Raw genomic sequence first — 21,143 nt, 5'->3', positions numbered from 1 at the left:
TTGTGGTGGAGAGTGATCACAAGCCCTTGGAGAGCATTAAAAAAAAAAAAAAAACGCTATATCAGGCACCAATGAGACTGCAGAAAATGTTGCTGAGACTCCAGAGATACAGTCTGAAGGTCACCTACAGGCCAGGAAAGGAGCTGCACATTGCTGACACCCTGAGCAGAGCGTTTCTCAATGAGCAAAAGGAGGATTTGCTGGAGAAGGAGCTAGAGGTGAGCACCACCACAAGTCAGCTTCCAATCTCAAATGAAAAATTTGAAACATTCAGAAAAATGTCTGCTGCGGACCCTGAACTGAGAACTCTGAAGGAAGTCACACAAAGAGGTTGGCCAGAAAAGAAAAGTTCAACACCATCAGAAGTTCAAGCATATTGGACCTTCAGGGATGAAATCACTCACGCAGATGAATTGATGTTCAAGGAGCTAAATTTATTGTCCCAAATCAGCTGAGACAAAAAATGCTGAAAAAAATACTAATAATGAGTCAGGCTCGGGAATAGTGAAGTGCAAAGAAAGGGCCAGAGATGCTTTGTTTTGGCCAAGCATGGGAAGTCAAATAGAGGAGTTGGTCTCTAAGTGTGCTACCTGTAATGAAAACAGAAACAGGAACTCAAGAGAACCACTGATTTCACACCCTATACCACACAGAACCTGGGAAAAAAGTAGGAACAGACCTTTTCCACCATAGAGGATCTGACTTTCTACTATGTGTTGATTGTTTCTCAAAATTCCCTGAAGTCATGAAGTTAACTAACACAACGACTCAAAGTGTTGTTGTAGCCTCGAAGTCATTATTTGCAAGACATGGTATTCCAGACTGTGTTGCTTCAGATAATGGACCCCAATATTCAAGTGCAAGGTTCAAGTGTGTTGCAGAAAAATGGGAATTTAGACATGTTACTTCCAGCCCTGGACATCCTCAGTCAAATGGTCAAGCAGAAAGAATGGTGCAGACCATCAAGAACTTATTGAAAAAATCTGAGTTTGAAGAGGGAGACCCATACATTGCTTTGCTGGAGTTTCGAAACACACCATTGGAAGGAATAGGACTGTCTCCTGCTCAACTCTTGATGGGAAGAAGGCTGAAAGGAAAGATTCCTGTGTCAACGCAGCTTCTCACACCAGAAGGAACTGAGGAGGTTAGGAGGAAGTTCGAGAAAAGACTACGAAAGCCGAAAATGTACTTTGACAGACAAAGAAAGACGCTTCCAGGACTACAAGCTGGTGAGAAGGTCCCACTACTCAAGGGTGACACCTGGCAGCCAGCTGTAGTATTGCGTCAACATGAACAGCCAAGATCTTTTCTTGTTCAACACCTGATGGCAGTACCTACAGGAGAAACAGGAAACTTCTGAGAAGAATGTCAGAGAAAGTTGAGTAGAGAGGTCGACCAAGATGTTGGCGAAAGTTTGGAGTCTCAGAAAAGTGATCACTCACAAAGTAGCAAGCTCACTGAAGTCACCGCTGAAAACTGTACAGTCCCTGAATCATACAGATGTACAAGATATGGAAGACAAATAAGACTATCTGCTAGGTATAGAGAACAAGTCTTATACTGAAAGTTCTCCAAGCTGGTAGAGTTTGTAACAGTTGGGTTTGGCACCCACTACTCCTGACCACTAAGGGCCGCTGTTCCCGGGTGTACCTGGCACTGACACCTGTGGTGCGTAGAAGGAGAGCTAAAGAGGAGTTTATTTTGCCTTTTTTTCCGTTTTGTTTAACAAACAAAGAAGTGTGATGGTCGTATCTCCATGTGTGGAGACTGGCTTTTCTCTTGTTAATTAAACCAAGAGCAGTTTTTTCTTCCCACGTCGTCTCGTCTCGTCTTTTATTTTTCTCTTTTGACGCTGGGAGGAAGACCTGAACATCTGAACAACAATCCTACTGGACCTTCACCCTAATGTTCTGGAAGTAAGGTACATTAACGAGTTTTGGACCGCGTCATTTTCATTCTGACCTGACAAGCTACATGATTGGAATTATGACGATCCAGGGAAAGTACTTTTTACAGTTTCATCGGCCGGATTACTAATACATTGCCTACGGATCTACTTTTCCACAATTGGATCTACTGATCATCACGCAACAACGAACGGCGGGACACCACTTGGCGTTTCTGTGGATAATTACAAGCATTGGAACACATTTCGTGAGGAAATATTTGTTTTGGATATATTACATCATCTGGTTCAACGAAGTGACGCTTTTTCACCGTTTACGAATTACTACACATCGAGGAAGCTGAATATCCCGACAGAAGTGTTCGTCTTAACGGTCGAATCACTGGTATCACGCAAGGCCGCGATCTACAAATACCCATCTCGCCAGACCACTAAAAAAAATATGCGCGTCTATTTGTGCCGTTACGGTAGCGACTCCGTAAGCTCCAGTTAAGTGTAGTTGTGTGTTACGGAGATGATAAATAGACGTTATGTATTGTAAGAATGTGTCTTCAACGTTCTTTTTTAAATACACCTTACATACTGTCATAATATGGATATTATTAAGAATACATATGAGAAAAACCACAAGAGGTTAGTGAAATCTTTCACTGGATTCCTGTTCAGGGAGCTCTACTCCACTATCCCTGTGAGTTTGGAGTGTTTTTACTGTAGTATTATAAAATAAATTGACTTTATGTACTGTAATAACATGTGTGTTATAAAAAAAATATATAGAAAAAAACCACAAGAGGTTAGTGAAATCTTTTACTGGATTCCTGTTCAAGGTGCTCTGCTCTACTGTCCCTGTGAGTTTGGAGTGTTTTTACTGTAGGATTATGAAATAAATTAACTTATGTATTGTAATAACATATATATATATATATATATATATATATATATATACCACGAGAGGTTAGTGAAATCTTTCTCTCTTGGAAAAAAAAGTCACATTAAGATAGGTTATTTAGTAACCATGGTTTTTTTTTTAACCATTTTTTTTGTTTAACTGTGCATCAATCAGAACAACATCCAATTATAAACATTACCTTTTCATTACACACAACCACATTTCCAAATTATTTGATTTCCAATGGCATTTTGGGGGATTTTTGCACATGTTGAATGGTACCACTCTCTGCATTTGTGGCACTGCACCATCAACTCTTGGAAATGCGAGGTTCTACACACACAGTACTCTTGTATTGTACTTGGTTCTTTGTCCATGGCCTTTTCCGTCTTCATTCCAAAATGAACTTCCTTTTTGCAAAAGGAATTGAAGAGTTGAGCCCTCAAGCGGCTCTCGTTGAACTCACAGAGGTCAGGTTGCTGACCCTTACAAATACATAATATCCATGTTATTACAGCACATGAAGTCAATTTATTTCATAATTCTACTGTAAAAACACTCCAAACTCACAGGGATAGTAGAGTAGAGCTCCCTGAACAGGAATCCAGTGAAAGATTTCACTAACATCTTGTGTTTTTTTGTGTATATATATATATATTATAATATACATGTTATCACAGTACATAAAGTCAATTTATTTCATAATTCTACAGTAAAAACACTCCAAACTCACAGGGATAGTAGAGTAGAGCTCCCTGAACAGGAATCCAGTGAAAGATTTCACTAACCTCTTGTGGTTTTTTTCTATATATTTTTTTTATAATATACATGTTATTACAGTACATAAAGTCAATTTATTTCATAATTCTACTGTAAAAACACTCCAAACTCACAGGGACAGTAGAGTAGAGCTCCCTGAACAGGAATCCAGTGAAAGATTTCACTAACCTCTTGTAGTTTTTTTCTATATATATTTTTTATAATATCCATGTTATGACGATATGTAAGGTGTATTAAAAAAAAACAAAAAAAAAACGTTGAAGACACGTTCTTACAATACATAACGGTTATTTATCATCTCCGTACCACACAACTACACTTTACTGGAGCTTACGAAGTCTCTACTGTAACGGCACAAATAGACGTGCAAACTTTTTCTTAGTGGTCTGGCGAGATGGGTATTTGTAGATCGCGGGCTAGCGTGATGCCAGTGGTTGAATCTGACTAACTTTTGTTCTTCAGTTACTATTAACATAAAATGGATACTCACCCTCATTTCACAGATGATGATGACTGTACTACTGACAGTTTCACACTGCCGGAACAAAACACTCTTGAACAACGTAACGCAGAACTTGGTCATAAAGTTAGACAGTTGGAAGCAGAGGTTGACATGCTCCAAACTTGTTTTAAAAACTCCCTGAAACTGCAAAAGTCAATGCTTGAACGTTTAGAGCAGCACGATGCTATACACACTCAGGCCCAACCATCTATCGCCCCACCTGTCATGACTTCAACACCACATCCACTGTCTCATTCTTCCCGAGATGACTAGGGCAGTGGTTCTTCACACCGTCATCCAAACACGTTTGAGGTCGCCAACACATCTAGAGTACTTGCTTCAGCTCTGCATCAAGCCAAGTTAGAGCCTCCAGTGTTTGTTGGTGATGGTAAAATCCAGCCAGATGAATGGCTTCAGTCCATTAACTCTTACAGAACATCTCTTGAATTATCAGATGTACAACTTCTTGGAGAACTCCCACAATTTTTCGAAATAACCTAAAAAGTGGTTCAGTGTCCTCAGTTCCCACATCAACACCTGGTCTGATTTTTGTCGATTGTTCAAAGTGGCTTTCCTACCATCTGACAGAACCAAAATGAACCTCTCCCCACTTTCGTAGCTCACATGCTAAGCAAATTTAAAAAACTGATGAACAGGAGCAAATTGACCTGATCTGTAAGCACGCTCAGGAAAAATTTAGAATTGCTCTGTATGGAACGCATGTTAATTCAATCATTGATTTGATCATGAGGGCCCATGAACTCCATTCTGCACTTGGTCACAGCACAGCAAGTTTTAAAGAAAAGGACACAGACTGCTGTAAGAGCTTCTTACCAGGTTACACATCACCTAACTGCCCCAGATGCTCTGCTACACAACGTGGCCAGAGATCATTCAGATGTGTTATAAAGCAGTCTTTCAGAACAGACAGACTGTCTAGACAACATGAGACCTCATGTTGCTGATAACTTGGGGGAACCCAGACAATCTAGTAGGCGACAGATGAGAGGAAGAGGCACTCCTTCCCCCAAACACTAACCCAGCCTCATCCTGCTACATCTGTCTCACCTGCCCCATCCTTAAGATCCCCTGCGTTCGTCTCGCCTGACTCTTTGACATGTGACCGGCCAACTCTCAACCATTTTGAGGACATTTTTTTTCGGACTCACATTGGAATACTCCCTTTAGAGTCAAGGTTAAATCGAACGGTACAGCTGTAGACGCAACTCTCGATACAGGAGCCTCTCTGTCTGCTGTCAGAACTGACTTAGTCCCTGAAAACAGACTAAACAAACAAGAAACGTGGTCTGCACCCCCTGTTCGACTAGCTAATAACACTGACTGTCTTCCAATGGGACGAACATGGCTCAACACAGGATTAATGGGAAAATCTGTGTATCATAGATCCTCTCCACTTGTTCTTGGAATGGACTTCATGATGCGCACTTCCCTTTCACTGCACATCTCCAGCAGAACAGTGGTCTTGGAGGACGACAGTCAGCAACCATAGCGTGACGCCAGTTGGGACTCTCTGTTTCCTGAACAGATGATGACACCATGATGCTTATCGACTCACAGTCGCCTCCTTTCCAGGACATGGTGGACACTGCCAATGTGGACAATCAACAAAAGGGAGAACTAATGGAGTTACTCAAAAATCACCGTTCACTGTTTGATGGTCACCTCGGTCACACCTCCATTGCAGAACACATCATTAACACCAGGGAGGCCAAGCCCATCAATCTGCCTCCATACAGAACGTCTCCTGCCAAGAAACAAACAATTGAAACTCAAATCAACCAGATGTCAAAGGATAACGTCATCGAACCTGTATCAGGCCCCTGGGCCGCCTTGGTCGTAATTGTGACAAAACCACTGCGTGAACCACGATTTTGTGTGGATTATCGAGGACACAACCAGCTCACAACTAAGAACAGCTACCCACTGCCGGGAGTGGACGAATCCCTTGACTTCCTGTCTCGCGGGAAGTTCTGGTCTACTTTAGATCTTGCAAGAGGAGAAGAACTCTGTGCTAGCTGGACTCATCTACAAGTCCTGTGCTATTTATTTAGATGACATTGTGATCGTTTCACCAACTTTTGAACAGCGCCTCCAGGACCTGAAAGAAATTTTTGATAGACTTGAAGCAGCCGGCGTCACCCTGAAGCCCAGCAAGTGCCAGTTGTGCCGGAGTGAAATGGCATTCCTTGGTTACCGAGTTGCTCCAGATGGTGTCCATCCAGATCCGGACAAACTCGAAGCTGTACTTGAGTTTCCTTTACCATCAACAGCAAAACAAGTGCAACAGCACCACTGGACCTGTTACCAAGCCACGCTGTGATTGGAGGCCTTGATCTACGAACTCTGCCACCTGTCGGAATAAAAGACAGAGCTCACATCCGCCAACTTCAACTGGAGGAGTCAGACACCGGAGATATTCTGCGACAATTGGAGGACTCACAACTCGCACAAGAAGAAGCTGTAGCCTCACAATACAAAGTACAAGAAGAACTGCTCTACTAAAAAGACCCCAAGACAAAGAACAGTTCTCAGCAACAAGGACCATTGAAACTGTATGTTCCTAAATCAATGCATGGTTCACTATTGAGGTACTACCACGGCCACCAAACAGCAGGCCACCTTGGCATAAATAAAACTCTGTCACGCCTGTGGATGAGGTTCTTCTGGCCAAAACTGCCAGCTGATGTACGTCGCTATGCTACGTCCTGCACAGTCTGCCAGTTAACAAAACCATCACAAAGGAAACCAGCCGATCTCATGGTTCCAATATACCCTCAAAGGCCGTGGGAGTACGTCAGTGTTGACTATGTTGGACCCCTGCCTCGGACTGCAAGTGGAAACACATATATTCTCGTTTTTGTCGACTATTTTTCAAAATGGATTGAAGTTAGTGCAGTGATAGAAGCGACGGCTCAAGTCGAAGTTCATCATGGATGTTTTTGCTCGACATGGTTCACCCAAGTACCTGATCTCTGACAGAGGCACTCCTTTTGTTAGTGAACTCTTCGAACACGTCTTATCCACTTTGGGCACTGAACACAGACTTTCAACTGCTTACCACCACCCTTAAAACAGCCATCCGTGCTTATGTCAGTGACAAACACGGTTTGTGGGATAAGTACATTGCCCAGATTTTTTTGCATTGCGCACGGCAGTACACGAAAGCAATGGGCTCTCCCCATCAATGATGCTCTATGGTGGTCGTGTCTCCATGTGTGGAGACTGGCTTTTCTCTTGTTAATTACACCAAGAGCAGTTCTTTCTTCCCACGTCGTCTTGTCTTTTATTTTCCTCTTTTGACGGTGAGAAACCCGAACCATTACAAGTTCATTGAAAAGATAATGTTATTACTGAGAATGTGTTTTATGTGTAAAATGTATTTCATGAAAATAATATTTTCATGAAACTCGTCCTTCTAGAAAGAATAAATGTTTACACTCAAAAAGAGGGGGATGTCACATAATGACGTATGTGTATATGTGAATACGTGTTGACGTTTAAGGAGAAACAGAACCCCGGTTGTATGGCTGGCAGTCTGTCGTGTTAACTTCGATTAAAGAACTGATTCGACGAAGACCGTGGTCGTCCTGCCTCCTTGGAACAACCCTCATTATTTAATCAGTCATTGTTTCATCGTGAGCAGGATGGTATTGTATGATTTGACATCACTTTGTCAGCTGTGGGAATCATGATATTTTTCTTATGATCATATTCATCAAGTTATCTGCTACTGAATAAACTGCATTATAATGCTTTGTCAAGTGAAAGATTGAATCCAACAGACGCAGTGATAATGGGTAAGGTAACTGCAGTTTGATCCAGTGGTGAGTGTGGCTAAGAAGGCACAGCAGCGTCTACACTTCCTGAGGCGGATGAGAAGAGCTTCCCTGCCCCCCCCATCCTGACCACCTTCTACAGAGGGACAATCGAGAGCCTGCCGACCAGCTGCATCTCCGTCTGGTCTGGGAGCTGCAATGCATCAGACTGGAAGTCTCTGCAGAGGGTGGTGAGGACAGCGGAGAAAATCATCGGGACCCCGCTCCCTGCCATTCAGGATATAGCAGATGGTGCTGCTTATCCAAGGCACAAAGGATCATCGCGGACTCTACTCATCCCCACTATGCACTGTTCTCCCTCCTGCCATCCGGCAGACGGTTCCACAGCATCCGATGCAGAACCACCAGATTCAGGAATAGTTTCGTTCCTGGTGCTGTCAGGCTGCTGAATGTTAGACAGTAGCTGCAATACTGTTTATTTGTACATCTTCTGGACTAGTATTTATCTAATATTATTATTTTATCATTATTTATCTATCTATTTATTTATTTTTGGACGTATAGTTTTGTTTTTGGAAACCGGAGGCCTCAGACCGAAATTTCGTTGCCATAATATAGTGATATGTTTTTGTGCAACGACAATAAAGAAAGTCTAAGTCTATGTCTAAGTATAAGTTTGATAAGGATAGTGTGGTAAAGATGCGTGGATGGAAGCGTGAGTTATGAAAGGCAGGAACCACCTGGTACCAGGACCACTGAGGAACCCAGGAGACATCTAACCCAGAACCGGTCCAAACAGCTTCGAGTTGAGCCTGAGTTTGTGGGGACAAACATCTACCTTTCCCCAAGTGAAGGAATGTGGAAGATAAGGAACCTCTGGGAGAGCGATGGATCAGGAGGATGAATTATGGAGCCAGGCAGAGATGGGACGAGCCAGTCCACCAGCAGAAGCAAGCCAATCAGAGGAGAGGACCGGATCATCTGTTTACAGCTTTGCACCCAAAAAAGGCCAGGAAATGGGCAACAACAAGAGGATTCATCAACATCACTTCAAACTAAGAGGTGTCGACACCAGATCAGGAATGTGGCGCCATGGCAACTGGGACCTCAAGAGCCCAGGACCAATGAGTGGAGACTACACCCCAAGATGAACTGAAATGTGTCATAAAAGGGTCAGGGCCAGAGATAGTCTTTGTCACTCTACACCACTGGAGCTAGTTGGTGTAGTTGTGGACCCAGAGGTCTGTTAGGGTAATTGAACTCCTCTGTCAGGGAATAAATTCTTTTTGATTTTAAGTTTAAGTTTTAAGTGGGTTTTTGGTAGTCATTCTCACGAGTAAACGAACACACAGAAGATACATTAAAGGTGTATATTCCTACACAGCCAACAAATATCTAACACAAATTGTGTTCTCTGAACGTTGAATCTACAAATACCGTTATGGATAATTATTCCCTCACCTTGTCCTACTCTTTATAGCCAGTAGAGAGCGCAATGTCCACAGTTTTACGTCAGCGTCTCATCTCTCCCGTTCGGGACAGTGTTATGCGCCTTCACAGTAATAATATTACAGCCTCGCACGTGGGAGATATAGTTAAAACATGGCCCTCATTTGATTAAAAACAGAGATGAAACAGCCTCGACGGCTCAAGACACTTATTTAGATGGAGTATACAATTTTTCTTCAAAAGCCACAAGAACAAAGAGAAATACTATCAAGACTATCAAGAAAGTATTGAAAGTAAACATTAATTTCATGATTTCACTCTTGTTCCAATTCCTCTCCAGCACATAGACTGCTGGCTTTCCATCGCTGAAACCATGTAATCACAAATAAAATTCAAATTGCTGCACCGTTTGGGCCACTGGATGACCCTCTCTGGTGAACCTGACAATTTCATGCAGTATTATCCGGTCATATTTGGACCACGTGAAACGAGTAGCAATGGCTTTGGGGTCCAGTGGGGTTATGTTTTGGCAGTTTCAAAGAGCCCCCAGTTAAACAGTCACCATGCTCAAAAATACTGAGGCAGTCAAGGTAATATATGTTCTCATATATCTGTATGAGCTTGATGTGACAGATTCCAAAGTCACACCACCTTTGAATTTGATGGTTGTGCAGAAAGCAGGATGGCTTGGTACGTGGTTTGGTGAACAAGGCAAGGAAGTGTGCAAAAGTGCACAGAGGGTGAGAAAAGAAATCCAGTGAGAGTCCTTGACAAGCTCGAAAACTACATCACCGCGTAAGAACAAGGGGACTGCTCATCTTTTTAAGCAGAGCACACAAGGCGCCAATGAGAGTTTTGATCACGACGTAAAAGACCTGAAACGGCTTTTAATAGACTGTGAGTATGCAGATCCAGATGACCCGTTAACTGATGCAATAATTGCCAGAGTTCATGAGAAACATGTACAAGAGCGGCTGCTGGACAAATGAGAGGAGCTGACATTATCCATGGCTTTAGAAATTCCACAACAATTTGAAACAATGCGAATAGTCAGAGAAAATGAAACCTATTCTCAAGTCAGTCTCAGTGACTGATGAACAGTGATGACAGTGATGAACAGTGTCTGCTAAACAAAGAAAGATTTATTCCATATCAAAGGATGAATTATGCAACTGGACAAAAGTCATAGAGCAGAACATAAAAAAATGTCCTGCCAAAGGTTCAACATGCTCTGACTGCAACAAACCAAACCAGTGGATGGCAGTGTGTCGCAAGCGAACAGTGCAAACACTCAGCGTGAAAGCAACTGAAAAAGAGCAGGTGTTGCTCCTGCTTACAACGATAATGCTGAGGATTAGTGGACGGTGAGTGTTGATAAAAGAAAGTCATGTTCAGGATAGACACAGGCGCAAACTGTAACACATTGACATGAACTGAAACTTGTTGCTGCAGTGGACTTAGTAGTTCAATGCAAAACCACAATGCGACAGCAGAGTTTGAGATAATGGACATTGATCAAGGAGTGTCCTCAATGGAACTACGGCTGAGAAGTTGGGATTAATAGTCAGACTCCAAATGTCATGGCAACAAAACAAACAGAAGTCCATGAACCCAAAGAAGCTGTACCTGAAGCTCTGAGGGACATTCCTGAACTTATCAGCAGGACAGGGACACTCCCTGGAAAATACACCATCAAAATAGAGCCGAATGCAAAAGGAGTAGTGCTGTCAGTCTCCCAACAGCTCAACAGTTGCTTGTTCCAAAAGCATAGAACACCAGTCAAGTGCAGAAGCTACTGTAGAAATCCAAATGCTCGCAGAAGTGTTATATTATATTAATATATAGTATCATGACAAAGAAGTAGAGCATCAACGGACAGGCCACCATTGTTTCCTGGAGATGAGTTCATACAAGATCATACATTGTGGACAGTAGTGGCACAAAGCTACGGAGAAGGAGTCAACGTCTCTGCAAGACTATGGCTGTTCCTAATATATCTAATACTTCCTCGGCCAGGAGCCCTGGATGAAACCAGGTGAAGTCACTTTGAGCCAAGTGGAGAATCCCCCAGTCTCTAGTGGAGTGTCTCTTGCTCAGGTTGAAAACTCGTTCTTTGGGATGTTTCTGACAATTGTGGCAAAATAGTATTCACAATGTGAGTTTATTGTGGTCTCAGTAATTTGACGTTTTCTGTACACAAGCTAAGTAGAATCATCTTCACAAAAAAAGGGAGCTATGAGCTTCAAGTCGCAGCTAGTGTCTTGTCTGAGCCACTGTATAGGCGGTATGTGTTTCAGGGCGCATGCGCACAAGAAAATAAAGACAGAAATCTAAGGGTTCCACTCAACTTGACTCATTCTTACATTAACATTACAGTCTCAGTGTAATATGACTGTGGTACAAGACAAATATATAAACGTAAGTCATAACAAATTAATATGCAGATGTATTTTCAGTGATGGCACACTGACAGCACGATTCACTGAACTGATAATACAGGTTTGCTGATCGTGTACTTGTTTTGAAGTCAAACCCTTGGGTGAATTCCTGCTGTCCACAGGATTTTTAATGTGCCAAAATTCTGTCAGAACTGTAGGCATTTTTTTTCCTTTAACGGTAAATGAAATTTAAGCTGTTTCCTTTTTCCCTCACCAGTCTCTCCATATCTCCGTGATAGGTGCAGGTGACTTGTCTGATCAACTAAAGTGCGATGTGGGTGCAGGTTTTTTTCCCACTCTATCATGCAGACAGAGTCACTCATCAGGTGTCCAAAGACTGCTCTGTTGAGCCCTCAGCTTGCTGCTGCTTGTGTATAGTTCATTGTTTTTCACCTTGAAGCTGTTTTGAAAATTCTCCTACGACGTGATTTTCGTGTGGCAAACCTTTATCTGGACAGCATGCGCAAATAAATACATAAAAATCTGTGAGCTGGACATGTGCTTGTATGTTTGCTCTGATTATTCATTGTGTAATACTGTGTGTGTCCTGTCCTTCATGTTGTACTAGTGCTCTTGTGCATCTTGCATTTTCCACAAGCATGTGCTGCAAGAATTGAGTGTTTCTGTTCTCGATATACAGATTCTCATTTGCTTCCTGATTTCTTCTTCGGTGTTGTTCGGTGGCACCTTCAATTTCTCTTTCTGTCTGTCTTTGTCATTATATTGAATAGAACTTGAATTTAGAACTTGCACTCACGTCAAAAGTACCATCTATTCACAGTCTGTGGGGTTGTCTACAAAGAGTACAGTGGTACCTCGGTTTTCAAACGTCCCAGACTTCGAACAAATCGGAGTTCGAACAAAAATTTTGAGATTTTTTTGCTTCGGATTACGAACGAAAATCCAGAACTCGAACACTCATGAAAAAAGCCAGAAAAAACATAACGTGTGCGGACCGATCAGCTGACCCACGACGCGCTTTGTTATTGTGTATAACGCAGCCTCTGAATACAGATGTGTCCCGTTAGCTACATTTACTGACTGTTTCTTCTTCATATTGAGGTGTAAAACCTTTCCTGTCTCCACACTGGACCGTGGTAGAGTGTCACAGACACCTCCGAGGCTGAAGCGGCACACCCCATGGTTTTATGTCCTGTTTTCGGCTGGAGCTCGGACAGGGATGAGGCGAGTCTCGGCCATGCAGCGGCCACACACATAGACGAACATCGCAGCTGTAGCAGACACTCTACATTCACTCCTACAAAAGCCTATTTTAAGGCTTGGAACGCATTATTTCTTTTTCCATTAATTGTAATGGGGAAAACCGATTCAGATTTCGAAGAACTCGCTTCTCGAACGGCCTTCTGGAATGGATCGTGGTCGAGAACCGAGGTACCACTGTATCTCCAATATGGCGGCTGTGAAAACTCTGTTTTCGGGATTCTGACTGGCTAACATGGGCTTCAGCTCCTTGCTACACTGCCACCTACAGTTCTGCAATGTCCTGGTAGCAGACTTATCTGGGTTGGAATGAACGCATAGTTTTCTGTGACCTTATACGTGTGCACAGATTTATTTTTGAAATCAGATAGGAGGAAATGGCAGTTTCTAAAAACAGCCGGCTACATCTACAGTAAACGCAGTCTCAGTCTCTGTATTCCAGTAGAGTTCGGTTCCGCCCTACACGGAATCTCACATACTCCTTTGACGCGAAAAGGGAAACAGATTCCTTAGTCACTCTTTGCCACCTCACACACCATCTCTGGTGTCAACGACCAACTCTCCCTCAACGACTTTTTATCTACTCGTTGTTGAGCGAATTCCATGTGATGTGATTTTTCTTTGTGCCAGAATTCTGTCAGCAAAGTTTTTTATTACTCTTTTGACAGGAAAACCAGCTAATGGCGTCCTTGTACACCCACTCAGTATCCTGGTAGCTATTGGTATCCACCAACTCTTTCGCATAACCCCAAACACACTTATATCCTCCCTAGCAAGTACATTGGTCGGAAGATGTTGAAGTTGGAACTGTCAGGCAGAAGGTGGAGAGGAAGGCCAAAGAGGAGATTTATGGAGGTGGTGAAGGAGGACATGAGGTTTGTAGGTTTGAGAGAAGAGGAAGCAGAGGACAGGGTGAGATGGAGGAAGATGATCTGCCGTGCCCAACCCTGAAGGCAGAAGCTGAAAGAAAAATGAGAAGACGACCGTACATAAATGAATGAAATCAATTGTCTTTCCCCTGCATGTGTAACAATATCCTTTTGACACAGTTTCCAGATTCATGTTTGACTTTATATCGCTGCACCTTAGAAAATGGCCTTAGCTTGCAGGCCATCATATTGTCAGGCTGTGTTTGTCCACTGGGCCTGGAGTTTGTCAAATGTGGCCCAAAAAATCTACTGTATATAAAACCCATTCAATTCCATTGCTGCCAACTTCTTAGTAAGGACAGTCGCTACTGACAATGTCAGTTTTGACAGAAGCAGTCAGACATATGAACCTCAATGGATCTCATAATGTAGTGCTGCCAGTTTTAAGCATATTATAAAACAGGCACTGTTAAACAAACCTGGACACTCAGTTCTGGCAAACTATGAGCCAATGTCGAAGATGAAATTCTGGAAAAGTTGTGTGCCAGTTCAGCAACAATGCAATGCTGAACAATGAAATTGAGTGAGAGAATGGACGACAGGACAGAATGAGAGAGAGGAGAGAGAGTGAGAGAACAAATGAAAGAGTGGGAATGGAGGTGTGGGAGATTGAATATTGTTAAACTGTGTTTCTCTATTTACACATTAAACATTTCTGTTGTTGCACAATGGAAAATTGATATACTGACGTACACATAATTGGATTTCCACACACTACTATACTCTATAGTTAGGGGGCAAACACAAGGATTTCCAGTCTCAAGTGACTGATCCTCTCCACGCCATACGCACCATTCAAGAATGTGGTTTATTCAAGTTCCCATGTCAGCAATGCTCAAGTAGTGTTTGTGCTATGAGCTGCAACGCTGCTAAACTAAAGTTATTCTTTTATGATCATATGCTGTGTCTGACAAAGTCTTTTACCTCATTTTTTGTAACGTTCACACGCCACTGGTCAGCCATTTTAGTAGGTTTATAACACGAGCCCGCACTTTTGACATCTTTTATGCTTTCCGTTTGTTTCTTTACTTTCTTTCTGTTTATGCAAGAACATCTTGCTCGACCAGCCTTGAGTCCTTTTCTCCTTTGCTGTATGTAGATGGTCGGTCAGACATTCAAAATATGTGACATTCTTATCCATCCAATCCGCAATATCTGTCAGACAAAGCGCCCGTGTTTGTACATACCCATCAACCCCCCCGGTTGCGGCGCGTATTGACTCATGGACTATGGCGATGGCGCACTAATGTGTGGCGGTACTTTGTTTACAATCACTCTGAAGCAAAATAATTGAATGAGCAGTGGAGGAACAGGCCAGTGACAAATGCAGCTACAAAATAAGGAACCTCACCTGAGGGCTGACCATGGCGAGATTTGTTCATAGGTGGTCGAGCATTAGTTATCAAACATATACACAACTTTTCCAACAATTCATCTTAGTGCAAATGAGCTGCTGATGGGATTGAATTAGGATGGTTTGCGCTGCTGATCTCCAACTTAAGTTAGCTTGGTTTGTGCTAAAGTCGGTTCAGTGGCTTATGCATGCTACTGTATTTAGTCATGGCTAAATGTTGTCAGCACAATTGAAAAAAAAATAATAAAACAGTTGAGATACACTATAATTTTGGCCACCGTTCAATGTGTTATGTGCAACAATGTGGTTAATAAGCAAATGAGCAAATGTATTGTCAAGGCAATACTTTTCTGAATATTGATGTGTATTGGCAAAATGATGTGTTGAAACACGTCATAAATGTGTGTGTGTGTCATATATGTAATACTCTTTCAAATATACTGTGTATATTTTCTCAGTCCAGGCCTGGACTGGGAACAACAAAGTGGCTGTCCTCCTAAGATCATGTGCCCACTTTATGGCAAAGCCCAGAGAACCTTAGATATTCTGGAACATTCTTCGTCACACACTTGTGACTTGTGGCAACAATGTCAATTGAACAATGGACTTCAACATTCAAATTATGTGTCATCCGTGATAATGGTGAGTCCAGAAACGTGCATTGGTGGCTCTAAAATTGGCTATAGGTGTGTATGTGTGCATGAATGGTTGTCAGCCCTGTGATGGACGGGTGACCTGCCCTGGGTGTAGCTCACCTCTCACCCATAAGTTAGTTGGGATTAGCTTTGGTTGTTCTGTGACTCATGAAAGAAGAGGGCGAATGAATACAAAATCAATTGTTCATTTTACGTACAATACTCTTGTATAACTTTGGTTACTTGCCACTTGCCATTGTTATTTTTATGAAATTCAAACTGAACTGAACTGATTCTTCACCATGGGACTATGAGAGGAAACGTTATTAACCAGTTCATTCATGGGAGCAGTGGAAAAGACAGAGACTGTGGAACGACAGATTCTCACACCTATAGCATCACATACAATCAGACTCATGGTGTTTGGCCAAAGGTCATGGTCACGCGCTGTACTTACACAGCAACATCACAAGCAAGGCAGCAGTGAGACCATACTATGCTTGCTGCTTTTTGGATGCCAATAAATATTGCGGGAAAGGAAACGTTTAATTAAATTGACAGGCCCAATGCATCAACAACTCTGCTTTTCTTCTAAGAGTGTGAACATATTTGAACCAGAACAATCATGTTGAACTGTGGCGAGTGTGGAGTAGAATGAAAAGAAAATGCAGTAGAGGGAAATTAAAAGAAGTTGGTGGTTGAGTACTGCTCTGCTGCTGCGGCATGAAACCAGATTCATGTTCAAGACCTCCAACACGTCCTGGGCTAGAATGTCCCTGGTGGTCCTCTCGAACCGTTCTGCGAAGTGTGAAAGCTGACAACAAAGCACGGCAGCATGTAGAGTGTGTGTTGGACTTTTGTTATTGATTGTAGTTCCATTTGTACTTTTAACAAAAAAAAAAAAAACTCTCAATAGATTGGTCATCTGACTTGAATTTCACGCGGGTACGCTCCGCGCAGTGTCTGTGGTTCCCACTCTGGGGCCTAGTGGAAGCCAGGCTACTGTGCCTTCAGCTAGCTGCTGAGTCAGAGTCAGGGGCATGAAAGGGATCGGCCCAGGTTCAACTGCAACCTGTCAGCTCATGTTCATATGCTCTTTGACACATTTATTTCATGGAGTGACAAGGTGTGCTGCAACAGGTGAAGAGGGACCTGATTTTGGTCACAAAGAGTGACCAAACTTCCTCCTTGGAATATCATTGAATTTAGGGTTGCACCTATATTACCTATCAATTAACTATTGTTCCAATTATAGTTATCGTTGCATTTATGACTATAACTGTGTGCTTATCTCACTAAAGTCAAGTCATTGCAATCGCATACAGTTACATTCATGCATCCTCTTCAGCCAGAATATCGATGAATCCCTCAGGTCCAGGAAACATACCTCTATATCTCAATTGTCTGGTACATCAATCCCAAGTTTATGCATCCCTCCCAAGGCCCCTAACGGAAAGGCAGTCTTTGTTGGTTAATTCTGCAAATGTCATGATAAATGAATAATTGCGGCTGGACATCAAGATGCCACATACTGACCGGACATGGTTTCCTCAGTAAAAAAGAACCACTCATAGGCTTTCAAACATCCCCTTAAAAGGAAACAATCTCAACAAACAAAGACAACAAAGTGAGGAGTGAGAAGTGGGGGAGAGAATATTGGCAAAAGAGACTTTTGAGAAGTGGTGGGGATGGCAATTACAATGGGGTTCAATTCAGATTTGGCTACTATAAAAGTGATACAGGTGCATTACATACATGTTTTATGTGAAATCTTTTATGAAAATTCCCTCTTTAATCAGGCTCCCTTTTTGTCCACTTCATGCCACCATAGAATGTGGTACTTAAAGCTGATCTGATTAAAATGAATGAGGGAAATGTTTCTCTTACATGCAAGTCAGTTAAATTTTTCACACTTTCGTCACCTGACCACCGTGCTGCATGGAGTCTTCGTACCAGAGGCCCAATACCCAATACTCACTACTCACTCATGTCACTTTTGTGTCTGAGCACACAAGTAGCTAATAGGATATTGAGGCAAAAAATGACAGTGTGGCAAAACTGTTTTCAAGAACAGTGGTAGGAGAGCCGGGTGCAAACTGTGAGGAAGGGAAAGGATGATCAGAGTAGCAGATGATCGGCCGTAATGAGAGAGGTTGTGCTTGGGGGGCAGTCAGCGACACTGGCAAAATTACAAATCAAGTCAAAAGAAATGAAGGAAGATGTGAAGGAAATGAAGGAAGAATTACAAAAAAATACAAAATCAACGAATACAACATTAGAGATGGCAGTGCTCAAGACTCAAACTTGAGACAGGTTGCTATTTTCGGGACTCAACAAAACGACAAACTCAGAGAATGAACAAAGGGAGGAAAATGTCAAAATAAAGGCAGAACTCCAAAAATGCACAGTTTTCATCACAGCAACCTAAAACAGAAGTGCCAAAGAAGGTGAGCACAGTATTGAGTGAGCTTGTTGATAAAAACTTAGCCTCAAAGACTTCAACGAATGAGCTGGGAACTAAAGCAGGAGCCAAAAACAAGATGATGTACTCAGTGTGGGAAGACATGGAAGCCGATGGTCTCAGGATCTTCAGAGCGGACCTAATCAGGGCCAGGGTTCTGCTCCATTTTGGTCCCTTGGCTCAAGGTGATGATGAAAGAATTGTTGTTGTCATTTCATTCTTATTTCTTTCTCTCTGATCAATGTGTCTCAGATACATTCGTATTGAGTGTTGAGCAGCTTCTGCATTTTTTATGCTATTGAACATAACATTGCAGCAAGGGCGTCAAACTGATCCACTAAAGGGCAACAGTGGGAAGTGGTTTTAGGTCCAACCCTACAAGCACATGAAGGCTGACCAACAAGGTTTCAGCTGAAACAAACATTAAGACATCTGACTGGCGCGAAGGAGTCATCTTTAACACCCCTGGCTTGCAGGATACAACCTTTAACAAAAAGTGGGTTATATCCTACTTTAGCTTGAAACTAAAGCTTATGCCTGCCGTGATGTTTGAGGAGGTTTTCCTTGGGAGAGGCTAAGAAGGACAAGATTAGAATCAAGTTTATCAAAGGTTCAAGTCACGTACAGGAGAAACCTTTGGTGGCAGGGAGCTCAGACTCATATGGTGTGGAGAGAGAAGACAGGGAACGTGAAGAAAGCCTGATACAAAAGTAATAGGCAACAGGAGGAGAGGACGAAAACCACTGCAGACCATGGATGTGATAAACGAGTGAATAAAGAGGATAGGTAAGACCAGGGAGGATGCGCAAAACAATCAGCACTATAGGTAATAAATGACATTACAGTTTGTGTAATAGCTTAATTATATAATGATGAATAAAATATTAGCTATTGGACATTTAGTGATACTATTCAAGGAAGTCCTGCACCTCTTTAAAGGTTTATGAAGAAAAAAATAAATCACACAATTGAGTATTTATTATTTACCATTTGCATGCTACAATCTTAATGGAGGAAACAAGCGAATACTATATGACAACCTTATTGTCATGTTTTCACTGTGTGTTTTGTCTGTTCGGTGGTTTTTCCTGTGCTTTTATTTTGTTAACCCCTGTAGTTCCCTTTTCCTTCCCCTCATCCAGCTTAATGGCAGCGCAGCTGGAGCTCATCCCGTCATCAACTCCTGTGGGTATCACCTGGCGAGCTACAGACTGCTGGCTGCTAGATGGTCACTTTGTGTCATTCGATAAATCTCCTGAGACTAACGTTCCTCTTTTTCTTTTCTAGATTTCTTGTGCACACTTGAATTTCTCTTCAGCCGCTTCCTGAGTTTCGCTTTCTCCTCCTCGCTCCGCTTCTGTTTTCATCTCCTCAATTCTTTCGCCGGACCGCGTGTGAGTGTTCTTAAACTCACTTTTCATTTATCGATTGTGGGCTTCAGACAATTAATGTGCGTCATTGATGATCATTCAATCACATGAAGATGGCCAGATAATACATAATAATAATGATAAAAAAAAAGAACTTCAAGCGCATAGTCTGAGAAACTGCTGAAATCAACACAAAGAACAAAACACCAAGCCATGCAACCCAGGAATATGTGATAGGTGAAAAAGACACATGAACTGTATGTTTTCCTGTTTGGCTGGTTTGACATGTTCCAACATGGAAGACGGTATTGCAAGCTGTATTGGGAGTAACCTGAAAATAATTGAAAGTCATTTTAGGGTTTAAAATATTTGTTTTTTTAGTCAAATGCTTTACTATTCAGCAACTGTATTGGGTTACAGCACTTATACAATTCTAAATCAATTTTAACATACTTTAGTCCAGTGAGACTCATTTTATTACCGTCACAGATGTGCAATGTTCCTAAAAACACTCATTGCTACTGAGCACGACAGAAGAAATGTGATCAAAATATCTCCTTAACTGGCTTTCTAATATTAGTGAACATGACATGGCTGGTGTTCACTGCATGTGAAGTTTATTTTTTATTTTTTTATCTAAATGGCTTGACACACGCAACCAATGACACGAACAAATGACCATGAAAATATTTTATGTACTCCGGAAACCTTCGTTATGAATTGACAATTTGAAATAACTGATATGAGTTGAACTTTGTATCGGCAAAAGGTCAGGGATTAATGAGTTAAAGCACTGCAAACAGACAGGTATCGTGAAATATTAATCTGAATGCCTGAAGTAACATTCTTAAGGAGAGGTCCGCAGTGGCGAGAGACCAGGTGAGGTGCGAGAGAAGCTGCAGAGCCCTCGAAGTACCTGGAAAATAATGGACAAAAAGGAGCCGGCACAAAGTCTGATGTTTCATACTTCAAATTTGCTGATGTCTGTTTTTTTGAAATAGGAAAGGTTGTACTGTCTACGGCGCCAATGGTTGCTATAAAACAAAACAGCACAAAGGGATTGTGACATTAAACCATCCCATTATCTTTCATGTTATGTAATACAGGTTTGCTTAGATTGGAAGGAAGGATTGGAATATTTAAATTAACTGGTCACCACTATTGTTCCTTCGTTCTCTCCAACTTTCATAGAACGTGATCAATCCCTTCTAGCGCAACATTTTTTTTTTTTTTTTTCATATTTTTAAGGATCAACCATTACAACAACTTGGTACGCTAAAATAATTTCTTCCTTCTTCCCTAGGGTGTCTGAGGGCAAACATTCAATATCTTGTAATTGTTTCACAGGGAAATAAAATGTATTAGATTTTCCATTAATAAAATGATTCCAGCAATTTTGTCTAATTTGTTGT

General features: G+C 41.9%; 1 protein-coding gene across 1 annotated transcript in view; it reads left to right on the top strand.

The window, feature by feature from the left end:
* The first annotated feature begins 71 nt into the window (after positions 1–71).
* The window catches only part of LOC128755922 (mucin-2-like), a 32,492-nt gene continuing 11,420 nt past the window's right edge, over positions 72–21,143 (top strand). Inside the window, exon 1 of the mRNA XM_053860033.1 lies at positions 72–234. Within this exon, the coding sequence (XP_053716008.1) occupies positions 72–234 (163 nt within the window). The remainder of the gene's footprint in view (positions 235–21,143) is intronic.

This window comes from Synchiropus splendidus, chromosome 3 (genome assembly GCF_027744825.2).
Source record: "Synchiropus splendidus isolate RoL2022-P1 chromosome 3, RoL_Sspl_1.0, whole genome shotgun sequence".
Lineage (NCBI taxonomy): Eukaryota > Metazoa > Chordata > Actinopteri > Syngnathiformes > Callionymidae > Synchiropus > Synchiropus splendidus.
Note: the sequence above shows the minus strand (reverse complement) of the source record. Positions and strands in the feature narration are given on the sequence as shown.